This window comes from Schistocerca americana, chromosome 11 (assembly GCF_021461395.2).
Source record: "Schistocerca americana isolate TAMUIC-IGC-003095 chromosome 11, iqSchAmer2.1, whole genome shotgun sequence".
NCBI classification, from domain to species: Eukaryota; Metazoa; Arthropoda; class Insecta; order Orthoptera; family Acrididae; genus Schistocerca; species Schistocerca americana.
In genome coordinates, this window is record NC_060129.1 from 52,000,332 (window position 1) to 52,024,708 (window position 24,377).

General features: G+C 45.5%; 1 protein-coding gene across 1 annotated transcript in view; it reads right to left on the reverse strand.

The window, feature by feature from the left end:
• The window catches only part of LOC124553826, a 67,866-nt gene that overhangs the window by 29,149 nt on the left and 14,340 nt on the right, over nucleotides 1-24,377 (reverse strand). Inside the window, exons 6-7 of the mRNA XM_047127813.1 lie at nucleotides 21,036-21,083; nucleotides 8,109-8,171 (exon numbers count right to left, since the gene is read on the reverse strand). Of these exons, the coding sequence (XP_046983769.1) occupies nucleotides 8,109-8,171; nucleotides 21,036-21,083 (111 nt within the window). The remainder of the gene's footprint in view (nucleotides 1-8,108; nucleotides 8,172-21,035; nucleotides 21,084-24,377) is intronic.

Here is a 24,377-nt window from a genome sequence, read left to right on the forward strand (position 1 = left end):
CTCTTCCCTGTATCAGCATCTTTCTTCTCTCTTGTACCTGCTTATCACAATGTTATTTTTAAGTACCTCCTCCTCTTTTGTTATATCATTTACAATTTACATGTGTATTGGTAACAGCTTATACTTATGTTCAATGCCTTCATTTTTAGTCATGGCGAGTGACTTCTGGTTGTATTAACATTGTTATGTCAGTTAGGAATAAAATGTTACATAACATCGGTTCTCATAACAAATGTTAGATAGTACCATGCCACTTAGAAATTTAAGTTGTACATATTCCTATAAACTTTTTTATTTTGCTTTGTTCTGTTGTGTCAATATGTGCACAATAAACGATTAATTCTTTTCTACTGTTTATGTGACGCAGTGCATGTAGCAATATTAACACTTATGTATGCTACTTCTCATTTAGAGCAGGCGGAGGATTGCACTTTTCATGTTATTTGTTTTGCACTTGTCCTCCTTAAGCAGTGTTTACTTGTTATTGAAATTGATGTTATGTTTTATATGTATTATATTTATATACACCAGTAATTAAAACTACCTCAGTATGTAGTTCCACATCAACATATGCAATGCAATTTCAAATCCAACACTTTTTTATATTACAATTCTGAACAGCTTTGAATTTTTGTGGTTGAATGATGTTTGTAAGTTTTAAGTAATTACCAGCCACTCCATAGCAACTAGTTGGTGGCATGACAAAGCTCTCAGGCATAGTGTCAGGTGGATGTGTGGAAGGGAGAGTGGGACATGGAGTGGAAAAAGAAAGGAGCAGAAATGGGGAAAAGACCCACAGGTGCATTGGCAGAGAACAGACCACAATAAGGATGAGGGAAGATGAATTGAAAAGAAGTGGTAGAGCAGGTGGGAGTAGGAGGCCAGTAACTGTTGGATTGATGGTGTAAGGAGAGAAGGTTATGGTAGGTTGAGGTAAGGATGATCTCACAAGAGGAGAATGTGTTGTCATAACAACTTTCAGCTGCACAGTTCAGAAAACCTGGTGGTGGTGAAAAGGAACTCTGGTACCGCGCACCGCAGATTTTGAATCTGCACCACACGTCATGGTCGTCGAAGACCCATAGAGGTCTCTGGACCATCACGCCTTAAGCTGTGGTGGCGCGCGCCTCCTGGCCCGCTTTTAGTGTGTGGGCCTGGAACACATGGTCCCAGCAGCCAGTAGTGGCACCCTCGATAGCGTACTTAAATGCCAGCCACTTGCTCACCCAGTCAGTCTAATCTCGCTTACGTCGGTTTACACCTCGCTTTGTGCTAGACTGCTTACTTCCTGGTTTGTATACGAGTTTGTTTCCTTGTGACTCTTGTTCGGTCTTGTTGTATTCGTTCCATCCTATGTTGGTCGTGTCCGTCCTCTTCCATTGTGTTGTTCGCAGCCCTCTCCGCGGATCCCGCCGCGCCTTCCGTCCTTGCTACCCCGCAGCCGTCCTGGTCAAGTTACATTTTGGCGACAAGGTAAACAGTGGTCGTTCTTGGTATGGAGGCGAAATTGGTCTATCTGCTGGAGCAACAGCAGTAGGTCATGCAGCAGCAGCAGCTCCAGTCAGACATCTTACAAAAGTCGCTGCAGTTGCTAATGGACAAAGTCGATGCCCAGGACGCATTAGCACACCAGCTTCAGGGTCCTCAGGCATCCGATGCTTTCCTGCATCCTCATTCATTTCCACCCTTTAATGGTGCTAAAGAGGACTGGGAAACCTACTTACATAGGCTGAAACAACATTTCACAGCTTTTCAAGTCACAGACAACTGCTTGCAGTGTTGTTTTTGTCTTGGGCCTCTCCGGACACGTTCTTTCTTCTCCACAAGTTGGCACCGTTGTCCGATCCTGTGGCTCTCTCTTTCCAGGAGATCTGCCTTCTGCTGACAAACTATTGTTCCCAACGCTACCAGGTAGTCGCCTCTCGGCTGGAGTTCCACCAGTACCATAAACAGCCTGGTCAATCGTATCGTTCCTGGGTCACGGACTTGCAGGGTCTCAGCCGTCGATGCGATTTTATGTGCACCAATCAGCAGTGTAAAAGGCTTCGTATGCGGACTCCCTGATCTGGGATGTGGTGGTTCAGCTGGCTCCCGACCCTGAGGTCCGTACTGCGGCACTGAAACTTGACAACCCCTCCTTGGACGACATTCTCCGCATTGCCCACTCCTTTGAAACTGCTGAAGCGGCTAACGAGCGTCTTATGGTGTGACTGCAGGTGGCAGCAATCGTCGTGTCCCGGCGGGTTCCGCCCTTGCGGCGTCGACATGGCCCAACCGACAGGGGCCAGTGCCGTCGGGACTCTTTATGTTCCGACGTCTCTATGATATCGACACCTTCGATCGCCCCTCATCACCGGTCGCGCGGCCCACTTTCGTCTTGCCCACAGTGCTTTACTGCCATTCGCGGGCTGATTGTCCCCAACCCTGGAAAACGTGCACGCTGTGTAACAAGAAGGGCCACATCCGATTGGTTTGTCGCAGTCGCTCGATTGGATCCAGTCCTGCCCCTCCTGGGCCTCAAGATACTGTCCATGCTCTGCAATCGGTCGTCCCACAGGATGGCCCATCAGCGCAATAGCTTTTCCTCACACTCCGCATTTTCAAAGAGGATGTCAGTTTTCAGGTCAACACAGGGGCCACCGTCTCCCTGATTAATATGGCGACATATACACGGCTGGGCTCCCCTGCGTTGTCACCTCCCTCTTGCTGATTGGTCGCCTACGGAGATGGTTCCATTCCCCTTCATGGGCAGTTCATTGTCCAGGCGACTTACAAGCATGTTCTGTGGCGGAGAGGCTTGTCCGCAGTTCTAAACACCAGTTGACTAAGGCGGTTGACACATCTCCAACCACATCGGCCCTCACCTCGTTTTTGGTCACCATCCTGCAGAGCTTCTTCATGGGCAACAGCCGCGGACCCTGCTGCATTTGCTGCTGCCGTCCTCCTCCCACCCCCACTCCTGGCCCTCCTAGCGGTATGCCCCTGGCACGGCGATGTGGGCCCGCAAGTATGGACGCAAGGCGGGTTGGACACCCGCCACGGTCGTCGCGGCCCATGGGCAGCGTGTTAAGTTGGTACAGATGATGTAAGGGTTGGAGCACAGCCATCACAATCAGTTCCGCCCTCGTGCTGCTACAGAACTCGCACCGCCGCCTCTTTCCTTACCTACTTTGGGTACGGACGTGGTGCTTGAGTCACCGTCCCAGCCCCCGGTTGCCGTCTCCCCTGCAGGCCTGCTGTCAGCCCTCTCTGCCTCCGGGTGGATCGTCAGCTCCCTCCCCCACCCTGGACCCTGGATCGGCTGTTATGGATACCTCGGACATCCCTTCCTCCCCGCCGCTAGCGGTTGATACGCCCAGTTCCTCTTCCCACTGCCGCCCACCTTGGCACCGTCCGGGGCGTTTCTGCCCCTACGCGCAAGTTTCAGGGGGGAGGGATCTGGTACCGCATGCCAAGGAATTTGAATCTGCAGCGGACATCATGGGCGTTGAAGACCCATAGAGGTCTCTGCACCATCGCGCCTTGAGCTGTGGTGGCGCGCGCCTCCTGGCCCGCTTTTAGTGTGGGGGCGTCACAGTGCAACACGTGGTCACAGTGGCCAATAGCTGTGCCCCCGATAGCATACTTAAACGCCGGCCACTCGCTCAGCCAGTCAGTCTAATCTTGCTTATGTCGGTTTACACCTCGCTTTGCGCTAGACTGCTTACTTCCTGGTTCGTGTACGAGTTTGTTTCCTTGTGACTCTGTTGTTCAGTCTTCTTGTATTCGTTCCGTCCTAGGTTGGTCATGTCCGTCCTCTTCAGTTGTGTTGTTGTTCTCCACAGGTCCCACCGCGCCTTCCATTCTTGTTACCCCGCGACCATCCTGGTCGCAGTTGAAACAGGATCCAGATTGCTTGGGTTGCTAAGCAACCACTAAAATCAGACATTTTATGTTCAATTGCATGTCGTGCCCCAGTGTGATTACTTTGCTCTTTGGTCACCGTTTGGTGGTAGCCATTCATTCTGCTGGGCAGCTGGCTGGTAGTCATATCAATCAATATAAAAAGCTGTGCAATGACTGCAACAGAGGCAGTAAATGACATGACTGCTATCACAGGTAGCCAGCCTCTGATGGGATTGGACAAGCCTGACAGGACGGCAATAGGAAGTGCTGTGTGGGTGGATTGGGCAGGTCTTGCACCTAGGTCTTCCACAGGGATCATATCCCTGTGGTAAGGACCGAGAGGGGGGGCGGTGGCTAGCACACTGGACTCGCATTCGGGAGGACGACGGTTCAATCCCGTCTCCGGCCATCCTGATTTAGGTTTTCCGCGATTTCCCTAAATCGCTTCAGGCAAATGCCGGTATGGTTCCTTTGAAAGGGCACGGCCGATTTCCTTCCCCATCCTTCCTTCACCTGAGCTTGCGCTCCGTCTCTAATGACCTCGTTGTCGACGGGACGTTCAAAACTAATCTCCTCCTCCTCCTGTGGTAAGGGGCTGAAATTGGCAGTAGCATGGACTAAGATGCTGTAGAGTTTGAGAGGGTGACAGAACACCACTTTAGGGGGAGTGAGAAACATCTTGGTTAGAACGTCCCTCATTTCAGGGTGGAATGAGAGTTAATCAAACCCTGGCGAAGAATGTGGTTCTGTTGTTCAAGTCCATGGTGATATTGGGTGACGAAGGTGGCACACGTTTGTTGAGTACTGGGGTTGTGGAAGGGTTGACTTGTGTGGGATATGGCATGGGAAATCTGTTTGCAGACAGAGTCTGGGAGATAGTGCCTGTCTGTGAAGGTCTCTGCACGACCTTAGTATACTAGCAAGGGAGTAGCTGTCACTTCAGATATGGTGTAATGTTGGGATTTTTTGGTGTGGAAGGATTGGCAGCTGTTGAAATGCAGGTACTGATGCTGGTTGATGGGTTTAATGTTGACAGATGTGTGGATGGAGCCACCAGGGAGTAGGGGGTCAGCATCTAGGAAGGTAGCATGCTGGGTCGAGGAGTACCAGGTGAAGCAGATTGGAGAGAAGGTGTTGAGGTTGTTAAAGAATAAGGATAGGATGTCTTGGTCCTGAGTCCAGATCATGAAGACGATGTCTGTGAACCTGAACCAAACAAAGTGTTTACAGTTTTCAGAGGGTAGAAAGTTTCCTCTTGATAGCCCATAAACAGGGAGGGTGCCATGCAGGTGCTCATGGCTGTGCCGCAGATTTGTTGGTATACTTTCACCTCAGAGTAGTAGTAGTAGTAGTAGTAGTAGTAGTAGTAGTAGTGTTGTATTTTAGGATAAATTAATAAGGTGTATGAGAAATGAGGTGGGTTGGAAGACTGAAGGACAGTGGGAGAGGTAGTGTTCAATAGTGGCATCAAGAGTGATGAGTACAGATCTAGGAGGCAAAAGAACGTGGATGACGCAGAGTTGCTGAGGAAAGTGGGTGGTATCTTTTACATGGGAGGCTAAATTTCAGACAAGGTTGGAGGTGTTGGTGAAATGAGGGCTGAAATTCTTTCAGGGGGAACACAAAACCAGCTACTATGGAGCAGCCAACAATCGTGGACACTCCATTGTAGCATTTTATTGCACTCCAACTGAAAAGGGTTTTGTAGCCTGTATTCTAGCCTCTCATGGCAATGACAGCAGCCACTTCCTTCACCAACTCATCCACTACCTCATTACTCATAATTTTTACTAATTTTGTCCTAACACACAACCACGACTACTCTGTTTGGAAGGTACACAAATGTATCTGCACCAAAGCTGTGGGCACCCAGCATGGCACCCTCTTATTCCAACCTGTTTATGGAGTATCTAGAGGAAAATTTCCTAACCTATTATATCCCCCAAACCCCTGGTCTGGCTCAAGTTCACTGACAACATCTTTATGATCTGGGCTCAGAGGCAAGACACCCTCTCCTCTCGTTCCTTCATAACTTCAGCACCTACTCTCCCAACAACTTCACCTGGTCCTCTGTATCCAGCATGCCGCCTTCCTAGACACTGACCCCCTTCTCTCTGATAACTCCATCCACACATATGTTCACATTAAACCCACCACCCACAACCAGTACCCGCTTTTCAATAACTGCAGAACTTTCCACCCCAAAAAATCCATCCCTTGATGTGTGGCTACCAAGGGACAGCATATCTGTAGTGACAATAACTTCCTCACCCAGTATGCCAAGGTTTGCAAAGATCTTCACAGGTAAACACTATCCCACAGAACTAATCTGCAATCTCAGAGAGCTGAAAGGAGTACCTAAAGATTTAGTATCTAATAAGCTGAGAAAGGGCGAACTGTCTTTTCCGTGTAAAGATAATGTACTAGCAATGAAGTGGAAGGGTAAGATGGATGTGTATATATTGTCTACAAGGCATCAGGCCACATTTGATATGCATATTAAGAAAAATGGGTCTGGTAATGAAACCACTTCAGGTACTGGATTACCATCTGAATAAAATTGGAGTGGATATCGGATACCAGTGCCTGCAGTACAATCCATTCCATTCCATTCCAGAACAGAAAAAAACAGTAAAATGGTGGTGAAAATTATGTTTCCATCTGCTGCTGAGGGGAGTATCAAATGATTTTTGGCTATACAATGCAGTGCACAACAAGAAAGTAACAATAACAGAATTCATAACAATGATTGCAGCTCAGCTTATTGAAGATGATACACTTTAAGTCATACAAAGGAATGAAGGAACTGTAGGTCAACTGACAAAGAGACATTTTTTGCAGCACATACCTCCAACTACAAAGAAATATGCTGCTCGTCTGTGTCATGTGTGCGGTGCCGGGAGTAAGAAAGAGAATGGCAAAGCTTCTCACAAAGAGACATGGTACAAATATGAACAGTGTGGTGTTTCACTCTGCCTGGAACCTTGCTTCAAAATTTTCCACACTAAAAAACAATATGAGTCTGTGTGAAATTTGTATGCAATTATTGTAGACTGACAGAAAGATGTTATGTAGTGCCATGATATTAGTTAAAAATAAATGACAATTGCATTCTCTTATCCATATGACTTTTCTAAATTGTTTAAAACACATATGTGATTTCTATAACTGTACCTTAGAGCTGTGCATTCCAAAGTAGTTTCTTTTGCACAGAATTAAAGATGAAAAGCGCAGCTTCAAAATGGTGCCAAATTTGCCACAATCCAAAAAAAAGATCTGACGCAGTGATTATCAAAATATTGAAGAAATTGCCTGGTTTGTAGGGATAGGTACATAAAGTAGGCCTGGTACTGAGGGTGTTAATGTCTAAAACAACTTGTCGGCATTCAGGTGACATTATAAAACTTAGCTATTTCAACAGACATTTTTAAGAAAAAAACATCAAGACTGCATTTGTCTGTGCAACAGTCATTTTACACAGCACAACTCAGCTAAGAAGTATGCCATATATTAATGGAGCTCTTTAGAGGTGTTTGGATATATTGCACTGTTTTGTAAATTAGTGTAACACAGTTCACCTTTAGTGAAAACAGAACTAACATGTAGCTATTCCTGTGTATGAAGCAATCAGCATTACACCATCTGTATGATAGCAGCTCTACATTATATTCCAGCAACCTAAACTAAAAGAGACATAGTTTATCCACAACCTGTTACTGTCACTGGAATTGACATGATGGTCACTTTACCAAAACTGGTTTATTATAAATAACTACATACATATCATGACAGCTCATAGTTGTTTTGTAACACTGTTCTTCAATTCTGGAGCCCATTAACAAACTTAAAAAAAATCCGGTTCTGAATCGTATTACATCACTATACAATTTCTCTATCAAAATTTTCTATTGCTTTGAAATATTCATTGGAAAAGTTAACTTAGTTATTTACTTACACAGTGACTAGCAACTGGGCATTTCACCGCCTTTAAAAAACATCCTTTTTTTTTTTTTAAAGAAAGGAAAATCAGATGTATCAGTGCACACAACAGCATTATACTTGACGTTTTCATGGTGTCTCATTCAGTTATTGTCAGTTCATGTATCACTTCCCTAAACTTTAATGAAATGTTACTACGTAAACAACTCTGGGGTAACACAAAGTTATTATTAAATTATGATGATATCCTAAGTTACAGTAAATAAATGTGATCTATGACTTACCTCATCATCTGCTATGCTCAATGGATCGTACTCATCAAGACAATCACTCTCAAATGCTGAGCCCTGCACAATTTGAAGACCATTAATAGAAAAATTGAAAAAAAAATTAAGTATACAGAATTGAATACTGTGGTTCTAAACAAAACACTAGCCTAACATTCTCATTATTATACATTGGAAATTAAGTACGTTGCGTAAAAGATAGCATAAGATGGATCTCCACTAAATGTAGGTGGGGAAGTTAAATTTGGATTGCACTGCCAAAAGCACATGCTGAGATAATCTAACAATGTATTCTGTACTAAATAATGTTAGTCCCATAAATTAGCTACATAATTTAAATAATGTAACTTCAGCCACTTGATAATCTACACCTAACTATTTTTTGTACATTATAGAGAATTTGTGGTCAGTGCTATATTTCCAACATAAAAAGAATTTAATGTACTTATGATACTGGTAATTACCCATTATTTTTTGTCAAGACCACACTGTGCAATGTTACATAAATATGACTGTAACATTTGAACAGAACATCAGACTGCATCACATAAAGAGAAACTGTACTGATAGGTTGGCAGGATATAAAAATGTTTTCCCTCAAAGATTAGATTAGATTAAATTTTCATTCCACAGACCCAAAAAATGATATGATTCTCACGGGCATGGAACATGTTGAAGTATAACATAAAACACCTGAATATAATACACTCCTGGAAATGGAAAAAAAAACACATTGACACCGGTGTGTCAGACCCACCATACTTGCTCCGGACACTGCGAGAGGGCTGTACAAGCAATGATCACACGCACGGCACAGCGGACACACCAGGAACCGCGGTGTTGGCCGTCGAATGGCGCTAGCTGCGCAGCATTTGTGCACCGCCGCCGTCAGTGTCAGCCAGTTTGCCGTGGCATACGGAGCTCCATCGCAGTCTTTAACACTGGTAGCATGCCGCGACAGCGTGGACGTGAACCGTATGTGCAGTTGACGGACTTTGAGCGAGGGCGTATAGTGGGCATGCGCGAGGCCGGGTGGACGTACCGCCGAATTGCTCAACACGTGGGGCGTGAGGTCTCCACAGTACATCGATGTTGTCGATAGTGGTCGGCGGAAGGTGCACGTGCCAGTCGACCTGGGACCGGACCGCAGTGACGCACGGATGCACGCCAAGACCGTAGGATCCTACGCAGTGCCGTAGGGGACCGCACCGCCACTTCCCAGCAAATTAGGGACACTGTTGCTCCTGGGGTATCGGCGAGGACCATTCGCAACTGTCTCCATGAAGCTGGGCTACGGTCCCGCACACCGTTAGGCCGTCTTCCGCTCACGCCCCAACATCGTGCAGCCCGCCTCCAGTGGTGTCGCGACTGGCGTGAATGGAGGGACGAATGGAGACGTGTCGTCTTCAGCGATGAGAGTCGCTTCTGCCTTGGTGCCAATGATGGTCGTATGCGTGTTTGGCGCCGTGCAGGTGAGCGCCACAATCAGGACTGCATACGACCGAGGCACACAGGGCCAACACCCGGCATCATGGTGTGGGGAGCGATCTCCTACACTGGCCGTACACCACTGGTGATCGTCGAGGGGACACTGAATAGTGCACGGTACATCCAAACCGTCATCGAACCCATCGTTCTACCATTCCTAGACCGGCAAGGGAACTTGCTGTTCCAACAGGACAATGCACGTCCGCATGTATCCTGTGCCACCCAACGTGCTCTAGAAGGTGTAAGTCAACTACCCTGGCCAGCAAGATCTCCGGATCTGTCCCCCATTGAGCATGTTTGGGACTGGATGAAGCGTCGTCTCACGCGGTCTGCACGTCCAGCACGAACGCTGGTCCAACTGAGGCGCCAGGTGGAAATGGCATGGCAAGCCGTTCCACAGGACTACATCCAGCATCTCTACGATCGTCTCCATGGGAGAATAGCAGCCTGCATTGCTGCGAAAGGTGGATATACACTGTACTAGTGCCGACATTGTGCATGCTCTGTTGCCTGTGTCTATGTGCCTGTGGTTCTGTCAGTGTGATCATGTGATGTATCTGACCCCAGGAATGTGTCAATAAAGTTTCCCCTTCCTGGGACAATGAATTCACGGTGTTCTTATTTCAATTTCCAGGAGTGTATGTACAACCCAGTTCATTTGTCAGGAGATTGTTTAAATACGTAAATACAATGTGGTAAAGTGGAACAGCTGATATTTACAGAATTAACATGCTGTCACAATGAAACACTGTTATGCAGTATCAATACATTTACCTAATCTTGACTGTTGTTACAAAGTGCTGTCAAAACTGAAATCTAACAGACATTTTTACTAAAGCTGGCTGAACAGTCTCTGTTAAGATATTCATTGATAGAGTAAAAGGAGTTGCCTATCAAAAATTCTTTCAACCTCTGTTTAAACTGTGCTTTATCTGAAAGCAAGTTTTTAATGGTTGCTGGCAATTTGTTGAAAGTGTGTGTTCCTGAATACTGGATCCCTTTTTGGCCCAAGGCAAGTGATTTTAGGTCTCTATGTGGATTGTTCTTATTCATAGTAACAACAAAAAGACTGTCACAAATATGGCATTCGTTCAGTAAGGCCTTTGTCAAAACTAGATGTCAAACACACACATACACACTCATGCAAATGCAACTAACACACACTTGACTGCAGTCTGAGGCAAGTGAGGCCATAGTGCAAGCAGCAGCACCTGTGCAAGATGGAAGTGGTGACTGGATGGGAATAATGAGGCGGGTGCAGGGAGGGGGAGGGATAGTAGGGTAGCGAGGACAGACAGTGAAGTGCTGTTGGGGAGCATGCAGGGACAAGGTGCAAAGAGGGTAGGGCAGCTACACTATATGATCAAAAGTATCCGGACACCCCAAAAACACACTTTTTCATATTAGATGCATTTTGCTGCCACCTACCGCCAGGTACTCCATATCAGCGACCTCACAAGTCATTAGACATCGTGAGAGAGCAGAATGGGGTACTCCACAGAACTCACAGACTTCGAATGTCGTCAGGTGATTGGTTGTCACTTGTGTCATACATCTGTATGAGAGATTTCCACACTCCTAAACATCCCTAGGTCCACGGTTTCTGATGTGATAGTGAAGTGGAAACATGAAGGGACACGTATGGCACAAATGCCGACAGGCCAACCTCGTCTGTTGACTGACAGAGACCGCCAACAGTTGAAGAGTGTCATAATGTGTAATAGGCAGACATCTATCCAAACCATCACACAGGAATTCTAATCTGCATCAGGAACCACTGCAAGTACTATGACAGTTAGGCGGGAAGTGAGAAAACTTGGATTTCATGCTTGATCGGCTGCTCATAAGCCACACATAATGCCAGTAAATCCCAAACGATGTCTCACTTGGTGCGAAGAGCATAAATATTGGATGATTGAAAAGCAGAAAAATTTTGAGTGGGGTCGCAAATCATGGTACATGATGTGGCAATCCGATGGCAGGGTGTGGGTATGGCGACTACCTGGTGAACGTCATCTGCCAGTGGGTGTATAGCCAACAGTAAAATTCAGAGGCAGTGGTGTTATGGTGTGGTCATGTTTTTCACAGGGGGGTGGGGGGGGGGGGGGGAGGCCTTGCACCCCTGTTGTTTTGCATGGCACCATTACAGCACAACCTACATTGATGTTTTAAACACCTTCTTGCTTCCAACTGTTGAAGAGCCATTTGAGGCTGGCAACTGATGTTTCAACACGATCGAGCACCTGTGCATAATACACGACCTGTGGCAGAGTGGTTACATAACAATAACATTCCTGCAGAGTCCTGGCCTGCATCCTATAAAACACCTTTACGATGTTTTGGAACACCGACTTCGTGCCAGGCTTCACCGACCAATGTCGATAACTCTCATCAGTGCAGCACTCCATGAAGAATGAGCTGCCATTCTCCAAGAAACCTTCCAGCACCTGATTGAACATATGCCTGCGAGAGTGGAAGCTGTCATCAAGGTTAAGGTTGGGCCAACACCATATTAAATTCCAGCATTACTGATTTAGGGCACCAGTCCAGACACTTTTGATTACATAGTGTATGTGCAGTTGGGAGGTTAGATGAAGTGCAGTGGAGAAGTGGGAGAACATCAGAATAGGAGAGAAGAAAAAATCTAGATGCGATGGAAGAATGAGGGCTGTGTAGTGCTGGATGGGAACAGAGAATGGGCTGGATAGGACAGAACAATGACTAATGATGGCCGAGGCCTGGAGGTCATGGGAACGTAGGATATATTGCAGGGAATATTCCCAACTGCACAATTTAGAAAAGTTAGTGTTGGTGGGAAAGATTCATATGGCACACGCTGTGAAGCAGTCACTGAAATGATGGATGTCACGTGTGGCAGTGTGCTCATCAACAGGGTGGTCCACTTGTTTCTTGGCCACAGTTGTGACTATTCATGCAGACACACAGCTTGTTGGTTGTCATGCCCACATAGAATGCAGCACAGTGGTTGCAGCTTAGCTTGTTGATTGCATGACTGGTTTCACAGGTAGCCCTGCCTTTGATGGAATAAGTGGTGTTTGTGACCGGACTGGAGTAGGTGGTGGTGGGAGGATGTACAGGACATATCTTGCATCTACTACAGTGGTACGAGCCATGAGATAAGGGGTTGGGAATGCATTGTGTAGGGATATCGAGTATATTGTGTAGGTTCAGTGGACTGCAGAATAACCACTCAGAGTATTCTGCCATCCACTGAACCTACACAATATACTCGTCCATGCCTGTGGTATTCTGCCGTGCACAGAACCTACACAATATGTTTGTCCATCCTTACACAACCCCTACTTCCACCCCTTACCTTATGGCTCACAACCCCGTAATAGACCTAGATGTAAGACCTGTTCTATAGATCCTACCACCACCACCACCACCTCCACCACCACCACCACCACCACTACCACCACCACCACCACCACCACCAACCAGTCACCATTCCCATCATGCACTGTAGCTGCTGCTTGCAGTGTTGCCTCAGTTGCCTGACACTGCAGTCACGTGTGCATGAGTTGCATTTACACGAGTGTGTATGTGTGTGATTGTCATTTAATTCCGATGAAGGCCTTAGAGGATGAAAGCTATATTTTGACAGTCTTTTTTGTTCCTAACTGTGACTCCACATCTCTGCTATATAGTGAGCAGCAACTTTCACAATATTGTTGAATGATTACAAGAATCATCCTCATAGCGACTTGTCCCAACATTATTTGAATTATATAAATGTGGGGTGTCTGCTATTTTGGACATGTCTGAAATAACAGACACCATACAGTATCCACAGCTGTTATAAATTACACGTAAATTGAAGGTGGAGAGGGGAATAAAGGAAAGGAAAGGAAATCGGCAGTGACAAGTGAAAATGTATACCTGACAGGGATTCAGACTCAGAATCTCCTACTTCCTAGGTAGGTGCGAAAACCACTGCGCCATCCTAGACACAGTATTATCGCAACTGCATGGACAATATTGGCTTGCCTCACAGTAGATCCACACTCCCAGCAAGCACCACCTATCCTCAGCTCCTGTCCATGTCCGAAAGAGCAGGCACCACACATTCCTATAATTTCATAGGCCTAGCTAGGCAATGAATCCACCTCCTTCAGAGCGGATCCACAAATACGTCTGACCTCCTGTGCAAATCTCAGAAAAGCTAATATTGAGAAAATAGACAAGGGCTGTGGATAGATGGTGCCCAATTTGAGTGTGGATCAGCTATGAGGCAAGCCGAGATAATCCATGCAGTTGCAATAACACTGTGACCCGGATGACGCAGTGATTACCACATCTACCTAGCAAACAGGAGATCCTAAGTTTAAAGCACAGTCTGGTATATACACACATAAAAAAATGTTTTTCATCACCTCTGTTCAGAGTGTTCCAGAACCTGTAGAGAAATTGGAATAGTGATCAACATAAACATCATTTCCACCGTTTTATTACTCACGAAAACCACACATTACATGTTGTACCACCATACAGCAAGACATTAAGAGGTGGTAGTCCAGATTGCTGTACAAACCAGTACCTCTAATTCCTTATAGCGCATCCTCTTGAATTGACGCATGCCTGTATTCGTCGTAACATACTATCCTCAAGTTCAACAAGACACTGTTGGTGCAGATTGTCCCACTCCTCAATGGCAATTCAGAGTGGATCCCTCAGAGTGGTTGGTGGGTCACATTGTCCATAAACAGCCCTTTTCAATCTATCGCAGGCATGTTCGATAGGGTTAAGGTCTGGAGAACACGCTGGACACACTAGTCAAGTGATGTCGTTACCTGAAGGAAGTCAATCACAAGATGTGCATGATGAGGCACAGATGCCTCTCCAATATGCTGTTGATATGGTTGCCCTATCGGTCAGAGGATGGCATTCACGTATCGTACAGCCATTACGGCGGCTTCCATGACCACCAGCGGTGTATGTCAGCTCTACATAAGACACCCCAGAGCAGAGGGGAACCTCCACCTTGCTGCACTTGATTGACAGTGTGTCTACGGCGTTCAGCCTGACCGGGTTGCCTCCTAACACATCTCAGACGACTGTCTGGTTGAAGGCATACTGTTATAACATCAAGTTGAACACATATATTTCAAAACGACACAACACATATAAGTCACTGAGTAAGTTGACTTAGCAAGACATGTGAACAAGGTAACATTCGAATGAACACTGAGTACTAGTCTAGCGGCCGCTGCCTGGCTGGCTGCTTAGGTTGCACGGCTGCTGCATGGCTGGCAGACAGCGCCGCATGTAGAGGACACACGTAATTGTGCGGCGGCACTTTCAATGATCGGCGAGTCACAACACTTTTCCCCCCTTTGAAATTTTTTCACTGGTCTTGATGGAGGTGGCCTGGAGATTGCTAACGTGCATAGGCATTGTTTGACTGGCCAAAAAATTCTCGAGGAGGAGGCTTCCCGTACAGATGGAAGTGTCCCCGATGATAACGGGTTGAGATGACAGGAGACGTAGGGGTCGAATCTGCTACGGACCTGTGCACCAATGTGCCGTTGTGGCAAGTCCAGTTGATATAACAGGAGACATGGGTGATGTGTCGGCATCCGTAGGAGAAGGAGGCGAGTAGATCGGCTCTGACAGTAGATGGTCATCCGGTTCCTGCATGGGCACATCTCCTGGTGGCGTCCGTTCTTGTACTGGCACCGAGATGATGGTGAGAGGGCTGTGTTGTGAGTAATGAGAGATGTCAAGATCCTGAGCGTCAGGTAGAGCCGAAGGTGGTGTAGCGGCATTCGGAACAGGCATTGCCGGCACACAAGGCCGAAGCTGGTCCGAATGACGCACTGTAAAACCCGTGTCCCGTATGGATTTCATACGGGTGTCGGCCATGGTGTCGTAAGATGCGACCCGGACTCCATTTTGGTCGCCTGCCATATCGCCATACCCAGACTAGATCGGCGGCGGTGAACCGGCCAAGCGAAAGCACCCGCGGCCGTGAGCTGGAAGGCCGCAGAAGATGAAGTAGCGTGCGGGGCTGTCAGCCATGTAAGAGCTCAGCCGGGCTGTGGTCGCCCATGGGGGTGAAATGGTAAGAAGCCAGAAACTGGAGAAGCGCATCATCAGCAGCAGGAGAAGTCAGGAGTTTCCACATCTGAGCCTTAAATGTGCAGACCAGTCATTCAGCCTCACCGTTTAATTGTGGCTGGAACGGAGGGGCCGTGACACGCATAACGCCGTGACAAGCACAAAAATCCGCAAATTTAGAAGAGGCAAATTGTGGACCATTATCAGTAACAAGAGTAGAGGGAAGGCCTTCCAAAGAAAAAATGCGGGTGAGAGCACTTGTGATTGCCACGGTGGTAGGTGACATGCAACGGACAATGAAAGGAAAGTTAGAGTATGCGTCAATTACGAGGAGCCAATAAGTACCTAAAAAAAGGTCCCGCGAAGTCAGCATGAATGCGCTCCCAGGGCGTCTCAGGCGAAGGCGACGGTGACAAAGATGACTTCAGGGAATGCGGCCTGTGACGCACAAGGGCCGCAGGCAGCGACCATGTGTGCTATTTCAGAGTCGATGCCAGGCCAATACACATGGCGGCGCACCACAGATTTTGTGCGAGAGACACCCAAGTGCTCTTGGTGAAGGAGGTGCAAGACCGAATCATGCAAAGATGCAGGTACCACAACACGCGGCGAAGCATTGTCGGTGGAAAGGAGGATAACACCATCTTTAGCCGTGAGGTGGTAGCGCAAAGCGTAGTAGTGGTCAGAAATCTTAGCGGATGGACAATCTGGCCAACCCTTCTGAATACAGCGTAGAACCCGGGAGAGGGTAGGATCAGAAACCGTAGCAGCCGCCAGCTGGTCCCCGGTGATGGGGAATCCGTCCACAACCCACTGCTCGGCAACATCCAGGTGGAAACACAAAAGTTTATCCCTATCGAATGCCAGATAAGGACCCATGGGAAGGCGAGACAGTGCATCAGCATTCACATGTTGAGCCATCGGCCGGAAATGAATCTCATAATTGAAACGAGACAAGTAAAGAGCCCAACACTGGAGGCGGTGTGCAGCCTTGTTGGGAAGTGACGATGATGAATGAAACAAGGAAACAAGTTGTTTGTGATCCGTAACAAGATGAATCTTGGATCCATAGAGAAAAACACCAAACTTATGAAGAGCATAAATAATGCCCAAAGCTTCTTTTTCAATTTGAGAATACTTTTGTTGGGCATCCGTGAGTGTTTTGGAGGCATAAGCAATGGGTTGTTCAGAGCCGTCAGAAAAATGGTGCGCAAGGACTGCACTGACCCCGTATGGAGAGGCGTCTGTGGCAAGAACAAGATGTTGGCCAGGTCGATAAGTAGCCAGGCACAGGGCCTGTTTCAGCATAGTCGTCAATTTCTGGAAAGCTGCATCGCATCACGCGGACCAGAGAAAAGGCACATTTTTTATGCAACAGTCGATGCAACAGCTGAGCCACCGAAGCAGCAGATGGTAAAAACTTGTGATAGTATGCTATTTTCCCCAAGAAAGCCTGCAGTTCCTTAACAGATGTAGGGCGAGGAAGGGCATCAATCGCCGTGACAGTTTGCTGAAGTGGACGAATACCATCCCGAGAGAGTTGGAACCCCAAGTACGTAATAGATGCCTGAAAAAACTGCGATTTCTGAAGATTACACTTAAGACTGGCGGTCTGTAAGACATGCAAAAATGTGCGGAGATTCTGAAGATGTTCGTCAGTGGTGGAGCCAGTGACAACAATGTCGTCATGTAATTGATACACCCAGGGGCAGGGAGCAATAATTGTTCCAAAAATCGCTGAAAGAGAGCAGGGGCGCTGGCAACCCTGAATGGCAAACGTTGGTACTGATAGAGGCTGAAAGGTGTGTTAAGGACCAGAAAATGCCGGGAAGCAGCATCAAGAGGAAGTTGATGATAAGCTTCTGAAAGGTCAATTTTAGAAAAATACTGGCCTCCAGCAAGTTTAGTAAACAATTCTTCAGGTCGGGGCATACGGTAAGTGTCAATGAGGCATTGTGCATTTACAGTGGCTTTAAAATCGCCACAGAGACGAATATCACCATTGGGCTTAGCAACGACGACAGGAGAGGACCACTCACTGGAAGTGACAGGAAGCAAGACCCCCGAAGTAGTGAGATGATCCAGCTCCCGTTTTACCTGATCGCGAAGGGCCACAGGAATGAGCCGTGCCCGAAAAAACTTAGGCCGAGCAGTGGGTCTGAGCGTGATGAGCTTCAAAGTCATTTGCGCCACCTAACCCAGGTGGAAAAAGGGACGAAAATGTCGTTGACAACGAATCCAATTGAGCATAAGGAATAGCATCAGAGACGATATTGACAGAGTCATCTATAAAGAACCCAAAAACGTGAAAGGCATCAAAACCAAAAAGATTCTCTGCATTACTCTGGTCGACCACAAATATGGGAACAGTGTGAACAACGGATTTGTATGATACCTCAGCATTAAATTGTCCCAAGAGAGAAATCTTCTGTTTATTGTACGTCCATAATTGCCAAGTGACAGGTGATAGGAGTGGAGAGCCCAACTGAAGATATGTCTGAGAATTGATGATAGTGGCAGCAGAACCAGTATCCACCTGCATGTGGACATCCCTACCAAGGATTTGGACAGTGAGGAATAACTTCCCTGAAAGGGAAGAAGTGCAATTGACAGACAACACAGAAGCAGAATCAGAGTCATGTTCATGAACATCATGGATGCGATCTGATTTGCAAACGGAAGACACATGACCCTTCTTTTTGCAATTGTGACACACAGCCCAACGTGAATGTTTCCTCCCGTGAATGTTTCGTAAAACACCGCGGACATGAAGGAAGTTGCCAGGGGTTCTGCTGCAGTTTCTTAGAGGGTTGTTTACAGTTAGGCCGAGGCTGCGCGTGGGAGCCTACTGCAGCCACGTCGGCCGGCAGGGACATGCCGCACGCGTTGTCAACAGCGCACGGAGGTTGTATTTCCGCGACGTCACCCTAAGCCTCTATTTGCACCCCAGCGATGCGAGAAATTTCAAAAGACTGTGTGATGGAGAGGACTTCATCTAGAGTTGGATTTGCCAATTGAAGGGCACGTTGCCTAACTTCTTTGTCGGGCGCCGACCGGATAATAGCATCCCGTACCATGAAATCGGCATAGGATTCTTTATGAACGTCAGTAACAAATTGACACTTTTGATTGAGGCCATGAAGTTCAGCCGCCCACGCATGATAGGATTGATGCGGTTGTTTTTGACAATGATTAAAGGCAACACAAGAGGCTACCACATTTGTTTGCTTTTGAAAATATGCGGGCAGAAGTGAGCACATTTCAGCAAAAGACAAAGACACAGGATCTTTCAAAGGAGCCAATTGCGACAACAACCGATACATTTGCGGTGAAATCCACGAAAGGAACAGAGATTTACATGTTTGTTCGTGCGTGACATAAAATGCCAGGAAGTGCTGTCGAAGACGTTTTTGGTAATCAGACCAATCTTCCGCCGTCTCGTCGTAAGGAGGAAAAGGAGGTATAAGCAACGACGAGAAACGGCCCGCATTAGATGCCGCGACCAAATCGTGAATCGCCGATGTTATAAGCATTTGCTGGTCAATGAGACCTTGCAATAGTTGCGCGACAGTAGCCATGGAAACTGGTGGGTCAACGATGAAAAGGAAAAATCTCATCCTCATCGCCAATTGTTATAACGTCAAGTTGAACACATATATTTCAAAACGACACAACACATATAAGTCACTAAGTAAGTTGACTAAGCAACACATGTGAACAAGGTAACATTCGAATGAACACTGAGTCCAAGTCTAGCGGCCGCTGCATGGCTGGCCGCTTAGGTGGCGTGGCTGCTGCATGGCTGGCAGACAGCGCCGGATGTAGAGGACGCGCATAATTGCGCGGCGGCACTTTGAATGATCGGCGAGTCACAACACATACGTTACACTCACCGGTGAAGAGAACGTGATGCCAATCCTGAGCAGTCGATTCGGCATGTTCTTGGGCCCATCTGTACTGCACTGCATGGTGTCATGGTCGCAAAGATGGACCTTGCCATGGAAGTCAAGAATGAACTTGTGTTTCATGCAGCCTATTGTGCTCAGTTTGAGTCATAATAAGACATCCTGTAGTTGCACGAAAGGCATTATTCAGCAGAGTGGCATTGTTGTCAGGGTTTCATTGCATTAGTAGTCTTTAGGGGCCTGAGCGAAGCATGTCATTGACAGTTCATATCTCTCTGTAACTCTAAGTCTGAACAACATCGCTTTGGTTCATTCCAAGATGCCTGGACACATCCCTTGTTGAGAGCCCTTCCTGGCACAAAGTAACCATGCAGACACAATCAAAATGTGGTATTGACTGTCTAAGCATGGCTGAACTACAGACAACATGAGCCCTGTACCTCCTTCCTGGTGGAATAACCGGAACTGATCGGCTGTCGGACCACTTCCACCTAACAGGTACTGCTCATGCCTGGTTGTTTACATCTTTGGGCAGGTTTAGTGACATTCCTGAACAGTCAAAGGGTTTTTTGTCTGTGATACAGTACCCACAGTCAATGTCTGTCTTCAGAAGTTCTGGGAACTGGGGTGATGCAAAACGTATTTTGACGTATGTGTTTTCACTTGTCGCTGCTGATTCCGCACAATGTCCCAATGCAGCTGACAGCAGTGATCCTTCCCCCTTCCTTTCCATTCCACCCCTCTCAACCTTCAATTTACATATAACCTTCGGATAACTGTTTGGTATTCTTTCCACTGTGCCAACCACTATCTATAAACTACAGTAATATAAATGGCTCATGCCTTACCCAATCTGCACCAAAATGCTATTCTTTCTAAATGCTTGGACATCTGGAGTACCCACTTTTATTTCTGGCCAAGCCTTGCACGTATTATAAATATGGGTGAAATGAGTGATGACAAAGTACATGTCCTTCTCATTTCCTTCTCAGTTGTGTTATCCCATAATCTGAAAAGTGAGTGAGTTGAAATTTCCTTCCTTTTGAAAGAAGTTTTAACATTTTCCAATACAAACTACAATGCTACGAGTACAGTGAAGGCTTATGTAACTGCAGAACTTGGGTTAATCATTCCAAAAAGCAAGGTGTCTTATTTCTCCTGCAGATATCATATACAATAAAACTACATGTTCATCTGTAATCAGTTAGACATCCCAATACCTCGAAAGTTACTACGGATTAGCAGTATGAATTTTGTGTTTCCCCTAGTATCCACCTGTAAAAAAAGTGTAGCACATAAAGCTGAATGTGTTTCTCTTTATGAATACTACACCCTCCTCCTCTGAAATTTTAGCTTCCACTAAGTGCACAAGCTAGAAACTAGACAAGAGATAGTTATGTTCCAGAGAAAAGAAAGACTTAACAGACCTTAAAACATAGCAGTAGCTTACCTCCTCTGTCTTTACTCCCAGAGGATCATATTTGGGATCGCTGAACATCTATAAGAAAGAAATAATGTTAGATACTCATTACTACCATTGAACATGCAGTAAATTCACACACTAAATTCACAACATTACGAAACTCTCAAATGATTTATTGCATAAAGTACTTTTCTCTAAGAGGACGAGGAGAATACACTAATGGCATGTACCAAATTAAAACATGACTCAATATCAATCACTTCTCTTTAAGTGTAAGTCCAGTGTTTTTATTTATTCAGTCATTCACGAGGAAAAAACTATTTAGCATGTAAGATATATGAAATAAACAAAATCTTCTCAGAATTTAATAAGAATGTGATAATTCCAGTTCCAAAGAAAGCAGGTGCTGACAGGTGTGAATATTACTGAACCATCAGTTAAGAAGTCATGATTGCAAAATAATGTCATGAATGATTTACACATGAATGTAGTGGATTACAAAAGCCAGCTTTGTGGATGTTCATTTTGGTTTCCGGAGAAATGTAGAAACACATGAAGAAATACTGACACAACAACTAACCTCAGCAGGTAAGAAAGGCTTGCCTCTGTTTATAGGACTTTTAGATGTTAGGTGAGCTTTTGATAATGCTGACTGGAAGAAATTCTTTGAACGTTTGAAGGTAGCACAGCTAAAACACGAGAAGTGAAACTTATCTGCAAGTTGTTACGAAATGAGTTTGGTACTGTAAAAGTTAAAGGACATGAAAGGAAGACAGTAGTGGAGAAGCGAGTGTGGTCGAGTTGTAGCTCATCCCCATGTTTTTTGAACTGGACATTGAGCAAGTAGTAAAAGAACAAAGGAAAGATTTGGTAATGGAATTAACGTTTGGGGAGAAGAAATAAAAACTAAGGTTTGTTGATAACACTGTAATCATATCAAAGACAAATAAAGACTTGAAGAAAAATCGAACGGAACTGACAGGGTCTTGAAAGGAGCTTGTAAGATAAGTATCTAGAAAAATGAAACAAGGGTGATGGAATGAAGTGAAATTAAAGAATGTGATGCTGAAAGAGAGAGAGAGAGAGAGAGAGAGAGAGAGAGAGAGAGACACTACCTGTAGAAAACGAGTTTTGCTACTTGAATAGAAAACTGACTGATGATGGGCAAAATAGAAAGGTTATAAAATGCAGACTTGCAATTGCATGGAAATGCACTTCCGAAAAAAGGAACATTTTGTTAAGACTGAAGCTGTTAGGCAGTCTTTTCTGAAGGCATTAGTTTGGCGTGTAGCCTTCTACAGATGTGAAACATGGATGATACATAATAAAATGGATGATAATAATGATGGATAGTGACAGAGAATAGAAGCATTTAAAATATACTACTACAGAAGAAGGCTGTAGATTTGATTACTAGTGATTACTGAATCAAATTTGGCACTATCTGACAACAAGAAGAAATCAGTTGACAGGCTCATCAAAAGGCAATAAGAAATAATGCAGCAAGTGTGTGGCTGAGGGTTAAAATTTGTCAAGGGAGAAGACAACTTCAGTAGAGTAATCAGATGAACATGAATGTAAGTAGCACCCCAGATTTTTTTTTTTTTTACATTAAGTATTATTTATAAGCCACAGGCAAATCAAAGTTTACATCATGCCCCACTGGTCAGCTAAAAACTATGCTGGCCAAAAGTGAATAAACAACCTTTATCTGTCAATGTGTGGTACAGCCTTTTGAGGAATTGTATGTTGTGCACCTGTTTCATCGATAGTGTTCTAAATAGCTGCAAGTCTCTGCAGTTCATAAGAGATATGTTCCTGCAGTTACTGGAAAGAGAGCCAAATGTACACAATGCAATCCATTTAGTACCATCAAAATTAATGTGCTATCCATTCTACAGAAGTAATTACAGATATTCTTAACAGAATACTTTTAGATTGTTAGAGTGATCATTTGTGAAATATAAAATGGCCTGCGTCTTGCCAACCTTAATGCATCTGGTCTTTATCTGTGGTGAAAATTAAAATAGGAAGCCTACAAGGAAAACCAAGAATCCAGAAGGCATGAAGGGCCATGCAATGCAGGCCATTGCTGCCGTAAGGTCCCATGAAATTCAGCATACAGTCCATCAGTCTGAGCACTTGGTAAAACAGCCACATTAATAAAAACATGAACTGTGCCACAATTATATGTTTGCTTACATTTGGTACAGTACATGAGACATTCTTCTCCTGATGGTTGGGGAGTGGTTTGGTAGTTGCAGCTAGATGTGTGGGACATTCCATTTTTAAAATCATTAGGGAATTCAATATTCCAAGATATATGGTGTGAAAGGTGTGCTGAAAATACCAAATTTCAGGCATTATCTCTCATTACGGACAACGCAATGGCCAATGGCCTTCACTTAATCACTGAGAGCAGCAGTGTGTGTGTGTACTGTCAGTGCTAGGAGACAAGCAACATTGTGTGGAATAGCCACAGAAATCAACGTGAGCACTACAAACGTATCTGTTACAACAAAGCAGCAAAATTTGGTATTAATGGGCTATGGCAGCAGACGATCAATGTGAGTGCCTTTGCCAAAAGCACAACATTGCCTGCAGTGGCTCCCTGGGCTCCTGAGGAAATTGGTTGGACCCTAAGTGACTAGAAAACCATAGCCTGGTCAGGTGAGTTCCAAATTTAGTTGGTAAGAACTGATGGCAGGGTTTGAGTGAGGTGCAGACCCTGCAAAACCATGGACCCAAGTTATCAACAAGGTGTGAGCTGGTGGTGGCTTCATAATGGTGTGGGCAGCATTTACATGGAATGGACTGGGTCTTCTGGTCCAACTGAAATGATCACTGATAGGAAATGGTATATCTGGCTACTTTGAGTCCATTTCTAGCTATTCACGGACTTCATGTTCCCAAGCAATGATGTCAGGTCACCAGACCACAATTGTTCATAGCTGGTTTGAAGAACATTATGGACAATCTGAGAAAATAACTTGGCCACCCATATTACCCAACACGAATCCAACTGAACATTTAGGGACATAATCAAGAGGTCAGTTCATGCATGACATCCTGCATCAGCAACTTTTTGCAATTATGTGTGACTATAGAGACAGCATGTTTCAATTTTTCTGTAGGGGACTTCCAATGACTCGTTGAGCTCATACCATTTCAAATAAATGGTGACTTTTGATGTTTGGCTCACAGCAGGATGTGAAGCAGTTGCCCAGATATCACCAGTGGCAAGCCAGCTTTACCTACCACACTATCAATGGTACCGTTGGCAAAGTGCCCATTTCCAGACCTTCAATGAACAGTAGCATGTTCTGTCCCACATTAGATGCACTTATGTACATCAGCTTTTGTGGTAAA